The sequence below is a fragment of the Sporothrix brasiliensis genome, assembly GCF_000820605.1.
Source record: "Sporothrix brasiliensis 5110 chromosome Unknown Cont16, whole genome shotgun sequence".
NCBI lineage: Eukaryota > Fungi > Ascomycota > Sordariomycetes > Ophiostomatales > Ophiostomataceae > Sporothrix > Sporothrix brasiliensis.
The window spans coordinates 1,371,041-1,391,539 of record NW_024467135.1 but is presented as its reverse complement, the minus strand read 5'-3'; the positions used below and the strand labels follow the sequence as shown (position 1 = coordinate 1,391,539).

General features: G+C 51.1%; 1 protein-coding gene across 1 annotated transcript; it reads right to left on the bottom strand.

Moving 5' to 3' along the window:
• Positions 1-3,186: 3,186 nt before the first annotated feature.
• Positions 3,187-5,486, bottom strand: SPBR_04122 (uncharacterized protein; the record flags this gene model as incomplete). Its single annotated transcript, XM_040762405.1, has 2 exons — positions 3,187-4,682; positions 4,754-5,486. 2 exons carry the CDS (start codon positions 5,484-5,486, stop codon positions 3,187-3,189), a joined length of 2,229 nt encoding a protein of 742 aa, XP_040621677.1.
• Positions 5,487-20,499: the final 15,013 nt, after the last annotated feature.

The following is a 20,499-nucleotide window of genomic DNA, read 5'->3' as shown; positions in this document are numbered from 1 at the left end:
CGGACCTCCCTTGCAGTCGTCTTCCGCCCTCTGTGCTTCTTCTCGTCTTCCATTCGTTTCCTTCGTTTCCTCCGCTCCCTTACCACACTGCTGTTATCCGTTTCTGCAATGCGACGCAGCTGCATATGCATCATGCATCATGCAATATGCCGTAAACGAGTACGCCGCTGTTGTCGTGTCGTCGTATCATCGTGTCTTGAGTCGTGCGCGCCCCGTTCGTCATCGGACGCGTCCTCTGGCGGATCAGACACACAGCCCACAGCCTGCAGCGCAGAGAGTGCATCCGTCCTCCGTCGTCTTCGTCCTGTTTGCGCCCGAACCTGCGAGCCTGCGTGCATTGTGCGTGCATACGAGCACAGCGCTAGCCCCCAATCCTTCCATCGTTTTCAAACCCGTGGACGGCCCGCGGCATTTCTCCTTTTTTGGTTTCCTTTCATTTTATTCTTTTCCCTTTCCGCCTCCCCTGCAGCGCAGTCTTCGCCACTCTTGCGTACCCTTCACCCTCCTACAGCATCACAGCATTTTGCCAGGCTGGGCGACAGACGCCTTCCCTTTCATCTTGCGACGTAGGATGCCCGTTTCAACACGTCTCTCATACTTCGTAAGCGCTTGTCTTTCAAAGCGCTCACGCGTAATTAATTGATCTCCAGGAAATCCGGGGCCGTTGTCCGTGTCGTCGCTCGCCTGTGGGGCCGCCTTCATTCTTCCTTTTTGGATCAACGACCGCTCTTCCACCGCGACTTGCTGCTGTCCTTTTGCAGAATGAGTTGGCTCGCCAGGTGACGAAATGGAGATGACAAAGAAGAAGAAAAGCAACAGATGCCACTGCTTGCAGACTGCTTGCAGTCTGCAATCAGCCACAACGGTCGTCTCCGGTTCTCTTTGTCATGCACGCTCTTCAACCGGCCTTTTTCCTTCTCACTCTGCCTCTTTTATGCAAGTGATCGACCATGATCACTTTGAGAGCAATGTCTTGAGAGTAATATTGCACAGTGCCTTCATACTGCATTCAAAGCATTTTGTACTGTGTTATGTGGTCCCACTTTTGTTGACACGGACCAGCCAATCACAGTCTGCAGTGCTCTCACCGACAATTGGATAGCCAACCAGGTACGTAGATGGCCCTCATAATAGTGGGTCCTTACGAAGGATTGCACTGCACACCAAACCTGGCCTAGCGCCAAGCTCCGACCACCTCCTTTTCACTGCGGAATATCAACCAGCCCTCCATCATCACCACCACCACAACGTCGTGCAGGTGACCCATCCTCATCCTACCCTCCCCCCAGTGCCCGACCAAACAATAAAAGTGAGGCGGGCGAGGCAGGCAAGGCGGGCCATGTAAACATGTCTGTTGGTGTGCCTCGTGTGCGCTCGCTTTTCCCCATTTGATTTGTGACAGAGATGCCGCAAGGAGCCGTCTGATTCGCCCAAGGTGGTCTGGTCTGGTTGCTGTCGTAGTTTTTCTGGATTGCAATATGGTGGGAGGGTGGTAACGATAATCACACTGGGATGGGTGGTGGATGGATGGCTCGCCTCGTTTTCTCTTCGGTTCTCTTCTTTTCCTTCCATGTTTCTTTCTTGTGCTTCTGCTGGTGTTCCCTGGTGCCTTCCCCCCTCTTTTGTCCATCCTTGTTGCTGGCTCTCTCCGATTGGGCCGTGCAAGGGATGCGTTTTCCTGGAAAGGGTGTGCTGAGAAGATCCGACAATTAAAGGAAAACCAAACATGAATGTCGTTCTTCTATTATCGCATATTACCTCAGTCAGTTGGCGGTGTGACTTGTTTTCTGCACAATTGTCATCGTTTTGTCATCCCGTCACAAGACCCGGATAGAGAGATACGGGAAAGGAACGCGGCTGGACGTTGGCGACAAAGGAAAGAAGTGACGACGAAACTGCAGAGTTGTGTGGTGCGGCCTGTTGGTGACGAAATGTGGTCTGTTTCTATTTTTTGTGCCCATAACCGAGAGTGTTTTGTACCGCCGTGTGACATTGCATGTGCTGTCCTGTCTCAGAGGTCGCCTTTTTGCTTGCCGTTACCGCCGTACGAAGCAGTGTTGGCCTGTTGTGAACGTCTTAATTGTTCCTAAAATATCACAACAGAAACTTCAAGTTCCCATAGCAGCCACGATGAAAGCGTGTCGCTGGCGGGTGGTTGCGTCTTTGCAAATTTGCATTTTGTTATTGATTTCCGTTGCCTCTGCGGAGTAGTATCTATCAAGTATCAAATAAGCAAGCGGCCAACCCAAGTTTGAAGAAAACATCAGAGGGCTACAACAGGCTGTTGGCCAGAAAAATCTAAAAGAACAACCAACAAGATCGTCCCAAGACCTTAGACCCAGTCTCCGAAAACGGGTGGTAGAAAACAACAATTCCTAGCAGTGGGTGAGATGAGACACGAATTAGACCAGATCAAGGTGAAAGGTCTTTTTGAAAAAAAAAAATCAGACGGCGATCATCGTGAGGTCAAAGAGAGAAAAACGCTTGAATGAGACCAGCGTTAAAGATGGGAAAGACAGAAACAGACGACTGCATTTCCGTGTTGAGCAAAGATTGTCCAAGGGTCCAAAAACGGTTTCAGGACGACATTGCGTCCTTGCATCCAAAGAGTGCAGAGTCCTTTGCAAAGAGTCCAAAGAGAAGATCCGTTTGCTTTTGGTTTGTCCTTTTTCGCGTCCAGTTTCAGGAATCGTAAGACAAGGTGGAGAAAAACGAGAAAAACGACAGCGATACTTGTCAACGATAGTCTCAAAGAATACCAAAACAAATGGACTTGCGTTTGAAGAGAATAAAAAAAAGTTTTGAGATAAGAATGAAAGCTGTGAAAGTAGAACAAGGCGGTTTTTCCCTTGGGCCATCCCGCATGTTTTTGACAGTAATAAAAGTGGTACGAAGGTGGTAGTAATAGTAATAAAAGAATAGAACAGAAGACAATAGAAAGAGTAAAAGATAGCCCCCTCTCCATAACAGGTTTGCTTTCCTTGTAAAGCTACCTTGTTCCGATAAACTCCACGCTTGTTTAAAAAAAAACAGTACAACAAATGAAATAGCTGACAAGACGAAAGGGAGAAACAAGAGTAGACGTGAGACGTTCATGGCAAAAAAGGTATTTTTTTGTATCCCTTAATTTGGTTGTTTTTTGTTTTGTCGACGCAAGATGGTGAACAACAAAAACAAACGTATTTTTTAATAACAGCCCTGCATGTTGAACATGGGCATGGGGTTGTGGAAGCCCGCGAGGTGATGGCTGTGGTGCATCGCCGCAGCCCACTGCTGTTGGTGCTGCTGGTGCTGCTGGTGAGGAGACGAATAGTGAGGGTGGTTTGGGTGGTGCAGTTGCTGCTGCAGCAGGGGCTGCACGACGTGCCCCTGGACGGCGGCGTTCTTGCTCAGGACCCAGTCCCAGATGGACGGGAAGAAGAACTTGGAGCCCAGGGCGGCGGCCTGCTGCTGCTGCTGCTGCTGCTGGAGCTGGAGCTGCTGCTGCGAGATGGGTGCCTGCTGCGGTGGCGGGGGTGGCAGAGGCAGCTGCTGTTGCGCAGCGGGAGATACGGGCGCTGCTGCGGGTGTAGGGGTAGGGGTGGTTGCCGCTGGAGGTGGTGGTGATGCCTGGAAGTGGTAGAGGGGGGCGTGCTGCTGCTGCAAGAACTGCTGGTGCTGCTGGTGGTGTTGGAAGGCGGCCGGGGTGCTGACCGCGTCGACGCCCAGCATGGCGGCGTCCTCGGCCTCGAAGAAGACGGGGGTCGGCGGCAGGCACTGCTGGATGGGCTGGAACGGAGGGGGGGCACCAACACCGACAGCAGCAGCTGCTGCCGCAGGAGACGATGCCTGGAAGACGACCTGCTGGGAAAAGGGAGGAGGGCGCACGGCCACCGAGGGCGGCGGCGGGGTCACGATCTCGGGCAAATCCTGGGACTCGTAGAGCTCGCTGTCCTCGTCGTCGGCCACGAGGGACACGTCGCCCAGGGAGACGCAGTCGTCGGAGACGGCGGGCGAGGGGCAGTCCTGGACGCCGACGTCGACCTCGACCACCGCGGTAGAAACGCTGTCCATGTTGTCCACGTCCTCAAAGATCTCGTCAATCTCGTCGACAGACGAGGCGGGCGTCAGCGGCCGGTCGGCCTTGTCAAACACGCTGTCGTCTTCTTCCGAGGCGACTTCGTCGTACTCGTCGTCCTCGGCATAGGCAGCATCCTCCTCGTCGTCATCCACAATGGCGTAGTCCGAGGCACACGACGCCTCGTACCCGTTGAAGTTGTGCTGCGGCGTCGTCGTAGCGGGCGTGAAGACGTTGACAGGCATCTGGATCTGCTGCTGTTGCTGCTGCTGCTGCTGCTGGACAGTCGCGGCGGCGGCGGCGGCAGCGGCTGCCTGTTCCTGCGGGGACACCGTGAAGCGCGGGCACGCCAGGATGCGCTGCTTGAGCTCGGGCAGGGTGATGCGCTGGTCCGGGTTGATGGCAAAGATGCGGGCCAGGATGTCGTCCAGCTCGTCCGAGAGGGGCAGGATGGTCTTGAGGAACCGCGGATTGCGCGCATAGGCGCGGTACGTCGAGTCGTCCGTGGAGGCTTGCTTCCAGGGGTTGCGGCCGCACGTCAGGTTGACGAGGATGACGCCCAGGCTCCAGACATCGTTGGGCGCACAGTAGTAGTAGGGGCGTTTGGAGTTTTGTCCCAGGCATTCTGACACGTTGTTAGCAACTGGCATGGCAAGAAAAGGGAGGAGAGGGGAGGAAGTGACGCAGAGCACATACCAGGCGACATGTAAAATGTCGAGCCGCATCCGTAGTCCTCCGATCGCTCCGAGGCCGTGGCCAGCCCGAAATCCGCCAGCTTGAGCGTCTCGCCGCGGTCCGCCACCAGAATGTTCTCCGGCTTCAGGTCCCGGTGGTAGATGCCCTTGCTGTGCAAGAAATGCACCGCGTCCAGGATCTGGCAGAACACCTTGCGCGCCAGCTCGTCCTTGCCGACAAAGTGGCCGCACTCGGTGATGTTGTAGAACAGGTCGCCCTCCGCGCAGTACTCGAGCACGACAAACAGGCAGTCCGGGTACACGTCGATGATGCGGTGCATCGACACCACGTTGGGGTGCGCCGACGCCTCGTAGTGCAGCCGGATCTCGCGCGTCTGGTAGTCAATCTGGCGCGCCTCCAGCGGCGTGCCGTCGGCGTTGAGCTTGCTCAGCGCCTTGACCGCATAGCGCGCGCGCGTCTTGACGTCGACGGCCTCGTAGACCACGCCATAGGCGCCGGTGCCGATGATGCCCGTCAGCTGCAGGTTGCCCAGGTAGGTGCCAATCCGGTCCGCGGGCGCTACCGGGACGTAGCGTTGCTGCTGCTGTTGTTGTGTGCGTATTGACTGAGGTTGCTGCTGTTGCTGTTGCTGTTGATGCTGGAAGAAGTTGGGCTGCGCGCACTTGGGATAGTCAAACGACAGGGGCGACGATGGTGGTGTCGGGAGGCCGCTCGGAGCCAGGACATTATGCATGTTATTTGAGGGAGGAGGAGAGGGGGAGAGAGAGAGAGACAACGAGACCGTTCCGGGATCCTTTAGGCCAGAAGAGAGGACATGTACAGTGTTCTAATGTTGCCGTGTTTTCCAGAGGTCGTCAAAAATCAAACAAATCCAGGGCGAAAGAACCAGCTCCGTTGTTTGATGCCGTTGTCCAGGAGCTTCTCGGAGAAGATGGTGACAGAATAGAGAGCCTTTCAGGAAGACGACAAGAGAAAAAGAGAGCGAGCACGAGAAAAGAAAATAGCTTCCAACAGAGAAACAATAATCCTCAGGTCGGGTCCGTTTTGATTTCCTTTTCGTCGTTCGTCAATGAGAGCAAGGTTTCGCTCAAAGGGGTCGTCGAGTCCAAGAAGAGGCAAGCCAAGTGATGTCGAGCCGGGGAAACGTAGATGTATATTGAGCTTCGATTTAACGAGTCAATATGTGGCCAAGAGGTGAGATGCGTTGCGATGTGGGGATGTGGACGTGTGAGAAGAGATGGAGAGTGAAGAGAAGATACAGCCGGATGAGAGAGCGTGGGTTGATGAAGACAAAAGAAGAGAAGAAAAAAGAAAAGGGTATTGAAGAGAAAATAGGAAAATAGAGAACGATCAAAACATGAAAATATGAAAATATGAAAAATAAGAGGTTTCCCAAACGGCTGATGAGGTTGAGAGGAGGTTCGAGATGAAGTAGGATGTAAGTCGAGGAAGGGGGGGTGAGGCCGTTGATATTGATAACGAACAAAATGGAGAAAATCGAGCTTGCAACAGGAACGTAGGGACAAGTCGCAGAGGGTATATCTGGGTGTGTGCCTTGGGAGGCACTTTGGGGGTGTGCGAGTGTGGATGCCAGGATACTTTCATCGACTGGGACGGACTGGGGCGGGCGAAAGAGCACAAAGGTACCTTGGCGAGAGGGGCGTGGTCGACGAGGGCGAGGGCGACTTTGTCTGAGTGATGAGCGTGAAGGATGTGAAGGTCTGCACCAGGGCTGGGCGTCTTGCCGCTCGCACTAGCGTGGTCAACTACGGAGCAAAGCGTCGTAGTTTATTATGGGGGGTGGGCGGAGGCCGTGTTGCGTTGTTTTGTACTCTGTAGGGGGGGCGGATCATTAAAAAAAAAAAAAAAAAGAAGGAGCACAGATAAAAGTGGAGACCGTCAGGGTGGACAGAGGACGGCGGATGGCACGAGGATGTGGCCAGAGGAGCAGGAGACAGGGGTGGGTTACGCCTTGACGACTTTTGACTAATTAGAGCCCAGGCCAGGTTCGAGCCAGGGTATGGGGACTAGGAGTCGTTTCTGCAGCCTTTGCCTGGAGTTGTTGCAGTTTGTTGCATACCTGCACCAGCCAGGGGATGCCGGGCACAGGCCAGAGATGAGCACAAAATTCATAAACACGACGAAAAGGGCACAAGACCGTGCACATCAGACAAAAATGGTAGACATAAACGGAGTAAAACAAACCGAAATAAAACAGTATAAAAAAAATGACGATAAAGAGGCGTTGAGACACGACTCAGAAGATACAGACACGGTCCGAAACTGGTTAGAGACTGACTTCTGTAAGACAGATGCACGCTCGCAGTGGTGGGTTGTGAGTGGCTTTGCGGCTGCAGATAGAATAAAATTAAATCAAAGAAAATAGAACAAATACGAAGAGTAAGAAAAGAAAAGAAAAAGAAAAAGAAAAGGTGGCCAGACGACTAGCCTTTTTTGGTCAAAACCGGCGACGGCGAGGCAAGGAACGCAAAGCACTACGACATGCAGACGGGGAAATGTGTGGTGAGGAGTGGTGTGGCAGGCGAAGGTCTCTGGTGCCGTTGGCCATGTCTTGGATTTGGCAGACTGCAGACTGGAGACTGATTACGATGGCTCGGATGGTCTCGTTCTTTGTTTCGAGGCATCCAGTCACAGGCGCCCCATCGTGTGGAGGCGAGACATGATCCTAGCACTCAACAGGCAACGCGCCTCTTTTAAAATTGTGTGAGTGGAGCATCTTCCAACACAGAAAAGAGGAGACAACGAACCAAACGGCCCCAGACACGCAATTGTGGGTGGTGACGAAAGAGGACAACTAGCCCAGGATGCGCACAGCAGCATACGAATGACAAGAGCACAATAAAAAAGAGGGGCCCAGGGGTGGCGCTGTTGGGCGAGTCAGCGGACGCGCATGGATTTGTCTGACACACGGGACAGTGGAAGCAAAAACAGAGAAGAGGGAAGAATGGAAGTGATGGGCGGTGCCACAGCCACTCAGAACACTGGGCCACAGGGAGAGGCGGGAGTCTCGGAGTGTGCTGCCTGAGGTCGTGAGGTCGTGAGGTCGTGTCCAGTGTTTCTGTTCTCATGCATGTCTTTGCACGTCTCGTCGGGCGTTTTGTGCGACTGTCCCTGCAAAATCAAAATTCAAACTAAGATGAAAAGAGCAGAAACAGCACATCTCGCGGAGATGCGTGCCAAAAAGCACCGCCTCCGCTTGCCGTCGTCCCCTATCCAGATAAAATAAACCTGAGAGGCACCTGACAATGTTTCCTTTGTACAAAGTAGGGGACCACAAGGACCAGGTGGCCTCTCGTGTGTCAGCGAAGGCGCTATCCTATTTGGCCCCGTATTGTCCGTCTCCCGGTTCTCTCGCGTTTCCTCGTCCTCATCCTCGTCCTCGTCCTCACGCCGGCTTCCGTGGAGGCCGTCTTATTTTTGGCATAAGGACAGTGGCCCAGATCCAGAAGCCAGACCCAGATCCTGACCACCGCGAGCGCCGCAATACTAGGACGACTTCTACTAACAAAGGAACTCCAAGCCTCTTCCATACGCCGCGGATGACCTGTGTCGTGCTCGGGATTTTCCACGACGGAGTTGGCGGTCGCTCTCGCGCTCGGCTGAAGGGCGCCAGGGACGCACGACGCGTGTGCGCTTTGCACTGGCGTTGGCGTGTTCTCAGTGCATGAGGACAAAGGAAATCTTGGTATATTCCGCGAAAGTGCGCCAAAAGTGCACCAAACAGGCAACAAACATGCAACAAACACGCACCCTATAAGTTAGGATATCTTAAGATACCAAAAATGCCCGCCGCCCTCCAAAACAGCGCCGTCTCCTTCAAAGGCAGTGCCCGATTGGCGCGCATGCTCAGACACCAGGCGCTTGTTGAGCACTTATCACACGTAATCGCCCCCAATGCCAGCTGCTAGGCTGGCCCTTGGCAAGTCTCTTTTTCTTTGGCGAGCAAGATACCGCTGATACGGATACGACGTGGCCTGGTGGGCTGCCCCGAAACACCACTGCCTCAGGAACTGCCTCGCACGGTTTCGATCAGGCAATGCCCTCTGCTTCTGACTGGCTGATGTGGTTTTGCCAATGGCTTGGTATGGGGCCCTTTCTGGGCCTTGGACCGTATCTTACGATCCCATCATGGGCCCACGGTACCGACGAACCATCTCAATCTTGCGCTCTTCCCGTTGTGTTTCCCGGAGGAGGGCGTGAGGGTCCCTTGGAAGGGGGGATGAGGTGAGGGAAAATGGAGAAACTGCCTGCGGACAAGACACCCGTTTCACCTTTTCGAACGTGTTTTGACAAGACATGCAAACGACGACGAAGGGGACAGCAAAACAGGCACAGGCAAGGCAGGAAGGCGATGGGGTAGGGAAAGCCAGGAAAAACCAGGGAGAGGGCATGCCTCGGTGCCCAAAGGGCGGTGACGAGCTGTCGAGATGCACTGTGAATGCACTGCGCATGCAGACAAATGCAGGCAGATGCAGGCAAATGCAGCACAATGCAGACACTCACGGGCAACACATCTCACTGGCTGAACAGGTCTGGTCTGTGCAGTGAAGTGTAGACTGCATACCGATGCCATATGCATAGACAGACGCACGTTCTGTTGCACCTGTGCCTTCACGAAAGACGTAAGAGACATGCCTTTTGGTACGCAGCCGCCCGAGTAAGCAGGTCACGGTCGCACTATTGGCTTGTGGCGTGCACTATTCTGCATTCATTACTCCATGCTGGTGAACTCTCTCAACGGTTTGCCGCCACGGGCTGGCCATTTCGTTTCAGCTGCACCATCGCGGCACACTAGAGAGACGCCAATGGTCTACGCCGTAAATGTTTACTTTTTATTGTATGATGCAGTCTTTAAATTGTGCAAGGTTTTATTACCATGTTTCTTCCCCGTGCACGTACATAATTTCAATACTCCGAATTCCCGTTCCGCCCTGTTGTAAAAGATACTGCAATGTTGAAGCCCAGCGCTTCGAGAGTTTCACAAGTCGCCCCATATTCAAACAAAAATGTCTGCAGTTTTATCAAGACAATCCCCATCAAAACCACATGTCTATCAAGGCCCCCTTGCGCAAAGCGAGTTGCATTCGAGAAATTACACCGGGGGGTCATCTTTTTCACCAACTTCCACCTTTGGGAAAACACCGGATGGGTTTTGGAGAGGGTGGTGTGGTCTGGGCAGAAGGAAACGACCGGCGCATCGACGAGAGAGTAATACGATGTAAGATACCCAACCGTGCCAACGTATGTGTCGTACTTTGTCAGATGGATCAGACCGCACGCCGAAAATAAAATTAGATCTGGGCACGGTCGAGCCGTCCTCTCCGTGCGTGTGGGCTCCTCTTTTTTTGTCAAATTGTGTTTCTCTTCTCCACGCGCATCCAGCGGCATCCATGTTTCATGGCCCATGCTTTACTTTATTAGGGGCGATCGGCCAATAGGACGGAGCGGACTTGGTATCGAAAGTGAAAAGGACCGCCAAAAGTTGGTCAGGTAAAAAAAAAAAAAAAAAAAAAGGAAGACGCAGAAGGCAGAGGGAAAAGGACAAGGGCTGAAGGGGAACGCCCGGCAGAGGCAGAGGCTCCCAAAATGGACTCCACTTTCCAAGCAACCTTTTATGTCATTGGTGTTTTACGATGGACGAAGCACGCTTATGAACCTGAAGAAGGATTCTTAATGAAGAAAAGAACGACAAAAAACTCGAGATGTGATAGCGCCAGTGTGACACTCTGTGAATAATCCAGGCTCAGGCAACCAAAGTCGGTGTGCAAAGATGACAAGATGATACGTCGTACTGCCTGTCGGTATGGAAGCAATGTTTCTTTTTTCTTTTCTTTTCCGCTGGAACCCCCGACTTCAGGCCACGCGACAATATTCCGTAGGCACCTTTCTGAGCAACAGGTGCTCATTTCGTTTGACTAACAGATTGCTTTCTTTTTGATATTTCTTTTTTTTAAAAAAAAAAAATAGTCTCGTAATTTGTGATATGATCTTAATTTTTTGTGAGTTGTTCTTTATTTTTGTTTCCTGTTTATTTTCTGTCACTTTTATTGCTTTTTTGTCTCGATTTTTCCCTCATTCCCTTTGACATGACCGATTTCTACGATGTACATTTACAGTAGCCTCCGACCCTAACGAGCCCAGCTTGGCAGCCGAAATCTCAGCTGGCTCTGTATCTCCCCGGAGCGACACGCAAACCCTTGTTCAGTCTGGCCCTTTTGTCTCTTGAACTATGAAATAGCGTGGCTAGGCCGATGAGACCCGCTCACCCGTCCTGCAGCCTCGTAAAATTTAGGGGAGGCCGCATCTTGCCGGGGTGGTTGTGACCAGGTTTTGCACCACTTTCTTGCATGGGCATCAGGGCATGGAGGCATATTTGTCTGGCATGTACGAAGTACGAAGTATTGCGACGTGCGTGGGTGTGGGTTCGACCCCGTTTTTCTGTTCGTCTGTGCAAGAGGATTGGTCAAGAGGTCACGCCGGGTGAAAGTTGCAGGCGACAGTCTGGCTCTCGACAAGGGAGGCAGGGGAGGGTCAAGAACAGGGCGAAAAACGAGGCGAGCATCCTGTTTCCCCTTTTCCATACAGTTTGGTCCAGCCCACATACAAGGTACGAAGTAATGCTTCGTCCGTCGCAGTGGAAAATACAGAAGATTGATCCACAATGTTCGAAAACCTGTCTCGCCCTGTCCAACCGACTTGTTTTGTCGGCCTGTCGTTTTGTCTTTTCTGTCTTGTTCTCATCCCTTCCCAATGTCTTACGGCCTACTCCGTAGAACCGTTTTGCCGTTCAGTAGGCTCGTGGTTGCTTCTGGCGCGTCTCTATTTTTGTTCCATGTCTCAACCTGTTGCAACGACCTAGGATCCCTGAAATAAAATAAAAATAAAAAATACCCTGAAAGAAAGGGAGAGTGGAAGAGAAAGAGACACAACGGCGAAAAGTGGTTCTGGTATGAGTAGACAGGCTCAACTGCACACAACAGGGCAAACGGTAGACAGGGCAAACAGTGCAAACAGGGCGAGCAAGGCCGCCTGACGTAGAGACACTTCTCTAACACCTATGTAGAGCAAAAGGTCTCGGCCGATGACGACAAGCCGGAGCGTCGTCTCCATCAAAAAGTGCAAAGAAGAACACGATTCGCCTCCTTGACAAGATAGGCCCAAACATTGAAAAGGTCAATATGGTCGATATGGACGGTATGGTCAAACAGGTCCATCATGGTCATGGCGCTTCTCGATCACAACGACAGCACATCCTAGAAAACAGAACACAGGGGACACGGCCATTATCGGCACAGTGCTGCACGGTCCAATTTTCTTTTCTTTTTCCGCATAATTCGCCACCGTAAGGCAGGCCACAGACAGTGCCGATTTCGAACGTACATACAATACGTCAATTTCGACGTCGCCCCCATCCGTGCATGTCGATATGCGGAGGGAAGAAGAGGAAAGGCAAATCGGAAAGGCGCAAAAGCTCCGTCCTAGTTAGGCCCCTGCTAAGGCTGCTGGACTGGGTAGGCTGGCAGGCTGGCTCTGGCTGCTGGTAGGCTGACAAAAAGACAGAGACGACAGAGGTTGTGTGAGTGGAGAGCACAGGAGGAACCGCTGGCCGTACGATGTAATTAGACGGCCGTCAGACAGGGACAGGTGAGATTACGCAACAGCCCGCACGATGGAATGGGAATGGGCTGGCGGACTGGCTGACTGGGCAGGCCGCGGCCAGTTTCCTAGAATAGGATCAGCGACCGGCGTCAGAATCGACGATGGGGCCCCAGCAGAACAACAGCAAAAGGGACGGGAGAGTCGGCGCCCAGTTTCAGGCTATGCGACAATCCTTAAAGCAAGCACGCAAAGCCACCCACCCTTGACGAGCCGCTATTTTAGGGCATTTAGCAGGTAAGATAGTTTTAGGTCTCTCAGGTTGATGCCAGTTAGATACATCCAGGTCAATTCAATGTCAGAGAAACTGGAGATACCAAGACGATCGCGAGATAGTACACTCTGATAAAGACACGCTGCATTGGTGCACACCAGCAGGCCAGCCCTGGCCACGCGAAAGAGGGGGAGAGACAAGAAGAACATGAGAGAACGACCAGTCTTTCCCATAGCGTGCCATCGTTCGTTCGCCTAGTGCTCAGAGATGGCATATCAAGTTCCATCCGTGCCATCTTCGAAACAAAACCACTACCGGGGTGCGTGGAGACGTGGCGAGCGTGGGAACCGATTCCATGTACGACGTAATTGCGTTCGCTTGTGCATTCTTCGCCATGGAATCGGACCTTGCAATCGACGATGAATTTGTCTGTGTCTGTGGGAAAGAAGACGCTTGCGCACGTCAAAGGGGGGTTACTAGCGATGGCGGCCCCCTCTTTCACAGCGTGAGTAGTAATACGTACGTATTCTGGTATTGTACTGCATTTAATTTCGAAAACACCGAAGCTGCCGGTGAACATTCTGTGCCCAGAGGGAAAAGGTAATTCCAAAACAGCACCAACAGGTGAAGGCGACAGTTGCGGCTCTAGGGCAACGGACAACGGACAACGGGCAGGCGGCGTGAAGAGAAATCGAGTGCCCGACTCCTCCAACGTAGGCTGAAGGCGACAGCGGCTGAAGGAATCGCACTTCTCCTCTCTGCCTCTCTGCGTGTGTCTCTTTGTCACAGCCAGAAAGAAGAGGCGAAAAGGCGAGTCCGCGAAAAGAAAAATGTGTCAATATGGACAGATCAGGACAAGGGCCAACAGACATGGCTTTTGCAGGACATGGGCCTTTGGACCCAATACTTTGTAAGAGAGGGAAATACTGATAGGCGAGCCTCGGTCTCGTGGTCTGGGGGTTCCCAAAAGACACTTTCTTCGGACGGTCGACCAACAAACACAGACAGTCACCCGGGCACACGGCACTGGGGCAGTAACAGTAGGCGGAGAAGAGCGCACTGGGCCACACTACAAGTCCTTCTAGCGCCTTTGGGAATGTGATTGCCTCCCTACAGGCATTTCCCTCCTTTTGGGGGCCGGTCGTTAAGGCGTCTGGTCGTTTTCATCACAGTTGGCGCTCTCGTCCTTTCCTGGGACCGACGTCTGTTCGTTAGGCTCGGTCCCCGTGCTTTGTTCTCGGGATTTCTCAGTGACCATCTGTTCCCGGCTCTCCTGTCCCACTGGGGCTGGGTCCTTTGGGTTGACCTGTTGGTCCTATACAAAAAAAAAAAAAAAAAAAAAAAAAAAAAAAAAAAAAAATTAGAGCTGGGCGCCTTTGAAGACTGCCTCTGTGCTTCCTGGGCTTCGCTTGGCCGATACGATGGGTCGCTTCTTGTCCGTTGTCGTGCTTCTGGTGGAAAGCCTTTCTTCCAGACGGTTCGATTCCGCGTCTTCACCGACATGGCGATGGCCGTCTCCGTCCTCGATCGTCATCCTGATGATCTGTTCAAACGGACCCAAACTGGAAGAAACTGGGCGAACTCGGGCGAAACTGGTTTTCCATCACACGACCCCTCCCTTTTGTTACATTTTGACGACAAGTCGACATTCGACATACAGTATCTCTTCTGTAAACGACAAACACGGCAAAACGAACATCCTGACTATCACAGCCGTTTATCCTTGTCATGTCGGTCCATCTTGATATCAAACTGCTCAGCTCCTGTACCAAAAGAGCATTACGTCGTCGAATGTAGTACTAGATTGTGAGCTGGCTGAGGATCGCCTAAACATATTCCCAAAGTCTTGCACAAATGCCACAAGATGCGGTGATCAAGTTGGCCCGCCTTGACCAGTCTTCAGTGGCAGATGGGCCGCAGCACGCCCCTGAACAAATCAAGGATAGATCGACACAGTCGATGCAGTCCGTCGAAAGCATCGAAAAGCATCGAAGGTGTCCAAAAGCCCCGGCTTGGCCGTCTCCGCCGCAAAGCCCACCATTTTTGACCTGACGACGCACGGGCCTTGTCATGACTTCTTGTTCTGCGACAGAAAGCAGACAAGATCATCCTCCGCTAGCTGTTGTCAACCCAGCTGGCCGTGCTAGGGAACAGGCCAGTCGTTAGTGTCTTACTTTCTTCGATCTTCGCTTCTTTTCGTTTCGAGTATGCCGCCTGGCCGCCCAGCCGCCTTCCCCAAAGGATAAGGATGGGATTCTTTGCCAACTCCCATCTTCTTGTGTGGTAGCCCAATAAATCGTGGTGAACCTGCCGACTCCCCTCCCACTGGCCGCACATCCCTTTGCCACCGCGCTACGCTGCTGGTCGGCACCGTCTCGACGGACGGGGCCTGGACCTTGTCTTGGTGCTGGTGTCTTTGCTACTCGACAGCCAAACAGAACACGAAAATACATAGCGTGTCAGCGTGTGCCCCGGGAACCTCTCGGCCTCTCTACTCTCGCCTCTTTACACGATACCTTCCTGTGGAGACTACAATCTGGTGCTGATAAAGGTTGTTGGTGGCTTTGTGGCTGAACCAGGTGACCTCGAGCTCTGAAGGGGACGCCTGACCAGGCACAATTAGTGCAGCGCCAAAAAGAGAGCCAAAATGGGGGCCAAAAGCCAGTGCAAAGCGAACAGATTGGATCGGCGGCTGAGCCACTGTGTGACGCCTATCGTGTTTAAATGAATGAATTTGCACACGAAAATAATTGCAAAAATGGAGTTGGACGGCCGAAGAAGCACAGAGACGTAGAGAAGGTGAAGGTAAAAGTGTAAAGGTGTGAAGGTGATTAAACAAGCTCGAGATGTCCTCCAGAAATCAAATAGCGCAACGAATCGGGTTTCGTCAACCACAACGTCAGTCCGGATTGCAACCCGGCGAGTTGAAAGAAGCCCAATCTCGTTTCCTGTCTTTCACCATCCAAACGGCCAATGAGAGCTCCAAGAGCTGTCCCGGCTGACGACGCCAAACTGCTGCCCGTCTCGCCCGTGTATGGCGGACATTCCAATGATGGAGCACAAAAGGCCGTCTTGTAACGTACTCTGTAGTTTGGCACCGGCACTCCTGTAGCTTGGAAGCTATTGCTGCCGCAAACTTTCACTTTTTGGGTTGCAAGACGCGCCGCCAGGGAGACTTGACGGCAGGCGACAAGCCTCTCGCCTCTTGCGTCTTGCCTCCTGCCTCTCATCGTCTGGTCCCTGGCATCTTGCCAGCCACAAAGCCCCGTTGCTATCGCCGTCGAGGGCCGTCGAAAGTCGTTCTGCCCGTCAGCGACGACGTTCCCTTTACTGTAGACTCGCCAGCCCGAACGTCTTGGCCGCGGGCGAACAATCTCATTCGCCATTGACCATCGACCAACGACGCTCTTCTCCGTTCCTGTGACGAGTGATTATTGAGGAGGATGACATGAGCAAAAGGACCAAGAGACGCCAGGTGAGCCACAAGTGCATCAAGGGCGAGTCTCCCGAAGCCACGGCTCTGGTGAACTCGGCAGAGTTGTTGGGCCAACTCTGACCCAACGCAGGCGGCCCAAACCATGCAGACGTGAGTCTTCTTGGTGGTTGGTCTTGTTGCTTGGTATACCCAAATAACCCTTGATGCGCGCTCTTTGTTCCTCTTGTCTATTCAGGTTCTTGTCTAGTCTGTATTTGTTTATTATTTATCATTTGGACTATTAAAAGGTTTTCTTATTGCTTGATGCCTTCTTATTTTGTCCATGTTGTCGTTTTATTTTATTTTTTATTTTTTTATTTTTAAAATTTAAAGAGGGGATTTTCTACTCCCTCGAATGTTTTATTCCTCGGCTGAATTGATATCAAAATCAACAAAACGAACTGGTCTCACATAATCGCCAAAGATACCGCCGACACGACGATTTATGTAGCCGCCGTTCACACACCAGTCTACCTCAACTTGGATCCAAAATGCGCGACTTGTTACATTCTACGTACAAGAGAAAGAAAGCATTTGCAACAAACTCTCATGAAACCTATCCGCAGTTGTCTCCCTATCTGCAGCACGCGTGTCACAGTAGTATATCCCCTATCAGCCCTTCTGTATGACTTTCGGGCCGTGCGGTTGATTATTGTCTTTCTGCGCGTGGATATTTGCCAACTCATCATGATTATGGCAAAAATGTGATGACGATGCTGGTGACGACTCTTTTGACAACCTATTGATCCTTTACCTTATGCTCTCCGTTGCTCAAAATAAATAACGGTGACATACATATGAGAGTATGTCGTACAGTGTATTGTTTGCTTACTTGCACTACATTGTACACATTGTACCATTGGCGTGACGAGCACCAGTTTTGTTGGTCGAAATTATGTCAGGCAATAGCTGGCCGTGTGTTTTGTTGGCTTTTGTTGCCTGTTGGTTGGAATGTCTGAAAATGGCTTGATGATACAAAAGTCGCCTCCCATCTTACACAAAAATAGCCCAACTAGGAAAAAAACCCAGATGTGGCCTCAGTGTAGCTCGGCCGTTTACGGAGTATTGCTGACGGGCCACGATGGCAACGTTTTGGTATGATCGTACTTGAGAACATCGAGTGATGAAAACGATGGTGTAGATTCAACGTCGTCGATTCGCAACATCGTTTACCGGGACCGGTCGCTTATGGGCCACTTATTAGCAATATACGAGAAACACAAGAAAATAAATGTACAGAAGATAAGCATATACACGGCATATCGACAAAACCCGTCATTTTGATATAGTGCTTTGCTTGCATATTGAAGAACTTTTAGGAAAATATCGTGGCTGATATTAAATTTTTTTTTTTTTTTTTTATTTTTTTTTTTTTTAAAAAAAAAAAACCAAGGCGACAAACAAAGTCCTATGACCTTTTGCTATGTTTTGATAACGTTCAACAAAAGAAAGACATATACAAAATGTCTTCAAAAAAGAGCCCCGGTTGCCTACATGCCTACGTTGAATGACACATTCAGAAACGTGACTGACTGGTGACGGGCATGAGATGTCGTTGGTCGCATTTGCCTTGACGTTTTCCCTTTCTCTTTCTACGGCCTCTCAGTGGCTGCCTGGTCGAGGCTGTCATCTTTGGTCAAGCAAAACAAAAGAAAGAACCCCCTGTCAACCAGAACTAGTCCTAATCCGGATTCTGTTCAAAACCAAAGACAACATCATCTGGAACGACGAACAATAGTACATCGAACAATTTTCGAATAACACGTAGAGATGACATGAACATGGGAGTGCATTAGCTGGGTGACTCAGGATGGCGCGCAACAGGTGTCACAAAGACAAAATGAAGAAATGAAGAAAAAAAATCGTGGGAGCATATGATCACAAGAAGGGAGGCAAATCTCGGCATCACAAAAATAAATCATGACATGATGTGCCAAAAAAGAAAAATACGACTGTCACGCGGTCGATGCCGGATCAAGTTGACCATCGCCAGCCTTGTAGCAGGTCGCGCTGCAAGACGGCATAAATGACAGCCTGTTCTCTTTCGTAGATTCGCCGCTGTTTCTGGCTTGTGCCAGCGCTTCCCGTTTGGTTCTCGTGGCTCGCCACTGCCACGCAGCAACGCAAAGTGGGAAGCATCCACAGCCTTCCGGGTGGCCTCCTGTCGTTACCCACTCGAGTCGCTGTACTGCGCCGACTGCAAGCCGCTGAATACGATTTTCAGCGCTGTTAACACTTGGCCTCCTTTATGGGGGCCTTTTGCTGGCTGCCTGGAGCGGGTCTTTGGCATTATCTCGGACGTGCTGGAATTCACAAGTACGAGAGGGACTTGCTCCATAATAGTGTCCATTTTCTGCGATGGGTGAGATGGACCGCTCATATGGGTCCCATTTTTAGGGGACCCCTAATCTTCCAAGGTGAAATACGGGCTGTGGAGATTGCCACGACGAAAACGACAACATGTTCTCAAACAGGGAAATAGTGGTATGCATCCCGTTGTTTACAGTGGATTTCTGTGCTAGACAGTGGACATTATTATACTCCGCAGTGGGCATCTCGGAGTCAGGCGTATCATTGTGTGGATCGTGCAGGATGTATTGGTTTTTTTTGTTTATGTTTTAGGGGGTACGTGGTCAAGATTGAGGACAAGTTCGTCTTTCATACGCGTTTCACCCCGAGCTACCTTCGTTTGTGGCTCGATACAGCGCCACACTCTCGACGTCACAGCATTCTGCACAGTTGAGACGACCAGCAAAAATTATGTAGCACTGCTCTGTATGACGTGCATTGCAAAGGGATAGGAAGGGATAAAATATGGGACACACGTCGCCACGATGCTTGGGGCCCCAGGAGCCCTTTTTGTTGCGTGTGTTTCATGCCTTTACTTGCTTTCGTATGGCAAGGTGAAACGAGACCCGCAAGGGGACTGCCACCGTAATGCCAGGCCATGGCCATAAAAAGACTGTCCCACATACCAAGCGAAGATCGCACCAGTATCATTATCATTGCACAGCGTATTACGTGGCTCTGGCTCTCTCTCCCTATCCGGGAATGGGCGGTGAGGGCGGTAAGCTGTGCTACTGCTCCTTTTCCGGTGGAGCGACGGAAGGGAGGAAAAGAACGTTGAAACCCAGGGAGATTGAGACAAGAAAAAACACATCGCCCTCGTGACGTACTGTTAACTACGAGCTGCCCTCCATCTCTTGATTTATTCCTTGCCGCAACGTGTGAGACATCCACAGGGACGGCATCCTACGGGTCCTCTGGAAGCCAATGGAAACGAGCCGGGAGTGGAAAAGGGGCAATGGCAAAAAAAGGATGAAGCCAAGAAGAAAGAATGAAGGAAGGAATAGATTCGCAGAAGAAAATCGAATCTCGACTCAAAGAATGTAGGAGCCGATTCTAGACTGAGAATGGGTGTTCGAACAACCAGACGACACGTTTCACACGTATACAGTATGCTTTGTACGAGGGCGTGGCATAAAGTCATATAGAATGATACGAGAAGCACGGTAATTAAATATGTGTATATATATATATATATATATATATATATATATATATATGTGTGTGTGTACTCGGTATTTATTGGAAGGACATGAGTACTTTCGTGTATAAAGAGTGACATTTTGTTTACTTACTTGCTCTTTGAGACTTTTTTTGAAACAATAAAAAGGAATATTTCAACTGTGAAGAAAATGACAAGAATGTTAATGAACTTGAGTACAATATATTAAGAAAAAAAACCTCGTATACAGACAACTTATGCTGTGGCTTTGAAAACTGCCGAACTCTCTCACCGCCAATGACACTCAATGCGTTGTCCGCCACGCTCATAAAACGGCATAACGACGGCGATGCAAATAAGGGAATTGAAATAAAGATGAACAAACGATAGAGCACAACGAATGCAAGGCGGAAAATAGTAGATGATACCAACTATATGTCGGCCGTATTTTCGTGCCTTGTGGCATTCTGTGACGGCTTCTAGACTCCCTTCACCTGCATCGGACAACCCTACAATGCTTACGCTGTAAACACAGCATAATTTATACCTTTATACCGTATCTGCACACCACGCCTGAATACCACACCTGCAGGCCGTGATCATAAATACTGCACCGAGTAGAGTGCTCCCTAGGAACTCACTCTCCATTTCAGTTGTGTCCCCTCTCGCCTGCAGTCGGTGACGGGGTATTTGTACGGTCTTGGCATCAAAGGGCATTCTTTCGCCCGAGAATAGAGAGCGTGGAAGAGACAGAGAGAGACAAGTTTCGTGTTTTCTCGTCCGTCGCCTTCAGATGGCTCATCACTCTACGTCAAATAGATTAATCCATAATGCATGGCATATGATCAGGCAAACAGGCAATACCGCACCAC